This window comes from Antrostomus carolinensis, unplaced genomic scaffold (genome assembly GCF_000700745.2).
Source record: "Antrostomus carolinensis isolate BGI_N321 unplaced genomic scaffold, ASM70074v2 scaffold11683, whole genome shotgun sequence".
NCBI classification, from domain to species: domain Eukaryota; kingdom Metazoa; phylum Chordata; class Aves; order Caprimulgiformes; family Caprimulgidae; genus Antrostomus; species Antrostomus carolinensis.
The window spans coordinates 5,746-8,865 of NW_010304729.1; the positions used below are offsets into that span (position 1 = coordinate 5,746).

Consider the following 3,120-nt stretch of genomic DNA (forward strand, 5'->3'; position numbering starts at 1 on the left):
GATGATGGAGAAGACACTACCAGCTGATGGGTCCTTCCCCCAAAAATACCCCTCTACTGTGCTGTAAGCCTTGAGGGGCTCGTAGTTCTCAAAGACAGACATGCTGGTGAACAAAGCTGCAGGTGGGTTATCTGGAAGGTCCAAGGCATCAGCCTGGAACTCATCATCCTCCAGCCGGTTGACGGTGCCCTGGAAGGAGGAGTAGAGGCCCATGTGCTGGAAGAGGGAAGGCCTGAAGCGGATGACGTCCTTCTGGGTGAGCAGGAGGCGGAAGTGGACCAGCAGCCAGTCACAGGGCATCTCCTGGTAGAAGAGGAGGAGGAAGCGAGCCAGGCGAGGAAGGTCGCTGGAGCGGTAGAGCTTACCGATGTAGCCCAGCTTGGAGAACTCAAGGGTGGCCCAGTTGGAGCCTTCCCGGGAAGCCAGTGCCTTGCGGATGGCTGTCAAGAAGGACTTGGCGCACCACACATCGTCCTCGATCATCAGGTAATAAGAGGAGAGGTTGGCAGCAAAGGCCAGGAGGAAGGCATAGTCCACGTTCTGCTTGGACCTGAACTTCACCCGCTCCTCTGGGTCGTTGTAGTTTCTCTTGAGGCCCTCAAGGGTGGGGTAAAGCTCATGGGGAGCGTGGATGAGTAGGAGCCGGCCCAGGAGGATGTGATGAGCAAACTTACGGGCAATGTCAGTGGCCACACGCAAGTTCCACCTTGGGTCTGTGTCAGCCAGGTGCACCACCACCACCATCTCCTGCAGCTCCTCCTCCGTTGACTGCTTGAAGAGGGACTGGAGTGTAGCAGGAAGGTAGTAGCCACGTGGCCGCTGCACCGATGCCAATCCCACCGCCAAGAATTCTGCAAGGCAAAGGAAAAGCATCAGCAGGCTGAGGGGCTGGGCTGCACCACGCTGAGGTTCTTCCCTGCAAGCCACAAGGATGAGGCTCCAAAAAGCTCTCCACATGGCCAGCCCACTCAGTTATGGTCCCGTGTCCAAGGATGGCAGCTCCTTTCTGAAGCTGGAGCCCCCAGCATCTTGGGAGGTGCCCAAAGGGCAGGGAGATCACAGAATCACAGAATGTTGGGGATTGGAAGGGACCTCAAAAGATCATCCAGTCCAACCCCCCTGCCAGAGCCGGAACCTCAATGAGATCACACAGGAAGGCGTCCAGGCGGGTCTTGAATGTCTCCAGAGAAGGAGACTCCACACCCTCCCTGGGCAGCCTGTCCCAGGGCTCTGGCACCCTCACTGGAAAGAAGTTTCTTCTCAAGTTGAAGCAGAACCTCCTGTGTTCCAGCTCACACCCATTGCCCCTTGTCCTACCATTGGGCATCACTGAGAAGAGCCTGGCTCCATCCTCCTGACATTCACCCTTTACATATTTATAAACATTAATGAGGTCACCCCTCAGTCTGCTCTTCTCCAAGCTAAAGAGCCCCAGCTCCCTCAGCCTTTCCTCAGCAGGGAGATGCTCCACTCCCTTCATCATCTTGGTGGCTCTGTGCTGGACTCTCTCCAGCAGTTCCCTGTCCTTCTAGGATGAGAAGTCAGAGGCTCCTCTGAAGAGGAAATATTTGGGAAAAACACCTTAAAAGAAGCTAAACTTGGGGAAGGACCAGTGCAGAGACAGTCTACGGGGCAGGGACAGTTTCATGACATGGCTGCACATCCTGGAAGCCCAAACCTACTCCAAACCTTGTGGAGATGCAGCCACACTGGGATGAGGCATCGTTCTGCCCTCCCCACAGTCCAGCTGTGGTTGCTGCAGCTTCTCTTGCTGCTGGTCTGTGTGGCGCTGGGCACGTACTGAACCTCTGGCTTTGGTGTGGGCTCACGTGGGGCTGCCCTGTGCTCCTTCCCATGGTGGCTGTATGTGAATTGCTTTGTGTGCATCTGTCCAAGAGCTCCACCCACCATGCTGTTGTCCTGGTGGTCCAACCCCACTATCTCCACCTTCATAGAATCATAGAATCCCAGACTGGTTTGGGTTGGAAGGGTCATCTAGTCCAACCCCCCTGCAATGAGCAGGGTCACCTTCCACTGGACCAGGTTGCTCAGAGCCTCATCCAACCTGGCCTTCAACACTTCCAGGGAGGGGGCATCTGCAACTTCCTTGGGCAACCTTCCTGACAGGAAAGCAGGAAACTCAACCCCAGGGAGATGGGGTCTCAGCCACCCTCCCCACAGAGATCTGGGAAACCAAAATGTCTCTGGTCACCCCAGTCCCACAGCGCAGCAGAAGCATGGACCATGGTTGGACCGTGCTGACCTTCCTCCACCCCTCCATCTAATCCACAGACCTGCCCAGTCTGAGGTCCTGGAGCCACTCACTTTTGTGGGGTGACAGGGAGCCAGCGAGGAGGTGGTAGGAGACATTGTGGAGTGTAGAGAGGTCATCTGTGTCCCTGAGGATGCGCTGGGCTCCTTCTGGCTGCAGCATCTGCAGGACCATGTCTGGGGCCAAGCCCCTGAGATCCACCTGGATGGGAGCCACAGGCAGCAGGTCAGACCCCAGAGCACCAGGGACACATGAGTGAGGGGGGAACTCAGAAATGAGGGGGAGCCCCTGTCCTGCCCTCCCAGCTTCTGGATCAGGGGAGGCCCAGGGCACAGGACAACCCCAGGGAGAGGAGCTGGCAGAGCTGGGGCTTGGGGGTGACATGGGGCAGGAAGGGAGCAGACCTGGGGCTGGGGTCTGTGTGGGGCAGACAGGGATGGAGGATGCTCCAGTGACCCCTCCAGTGGGACATCACTGGTGAGGGACTCACCTCCAGGGGCTCCTGTTCCTGCCGGCTGCCCCCATGGAGGAGGAGGAGGAGGAGGAGGAGGAAGGAGCTTGCGAGCGCGGCTGTGAGGGAACGTTTCAGGGAGCATCGCATCGCACCGGCCCGGCAGGCTGAGGCCTGAGGGAGGAAGGGGCACATTAGGTCAGGGCACAGCCTGGGGACAACCCCCATCCCCTGGACAGGACAGTGGGGTGGCACCTGGATGCACCCCCGGGACTGACCCCTCTGCCCAGAGCACCCAGGGGTGGCCCTGGGGCACCTGGACACTGTCCCCTTTGGGCAGGACACCCCAACCCAGCCAGGAAAAAAAAAATCAACCAGCTACAAAATCCACTCCCCC

At 58.2% G+C, this 3,120-nt stretch overlaps 1 protein-coding gene across 1 annotated transcript in view; it reads right to left on the bottom strand.

The window, feature by feature from the left end:
- Positions 1 to 2,888, bottom strand: part of LOC104522314 (alpha-1,6-mannosyl-glycoprotein 4-beta-N-acetylglucosaminyltransferase) — a 3,169-nt gene extending 281 nt beyond the window's left edge. Inside the window, 3 exon segments of the mRNA XM_029084171.1 lie at positions 3 to 851; positions 2,326 to 2,473; positions 2,763 to 2,888. Coding sequence (XP_028940004.1) covers positions 3 to 851; positions 2,326 to 2,473; positions 2,763 to 2,873 — 1,108 coding nt within the window. The 5' untranslated portion in view covers positions 2,874 to 2,888.
- Between the last annotated feature and the right edge of the window lie 232 nt (positions 2,889 to 3,120).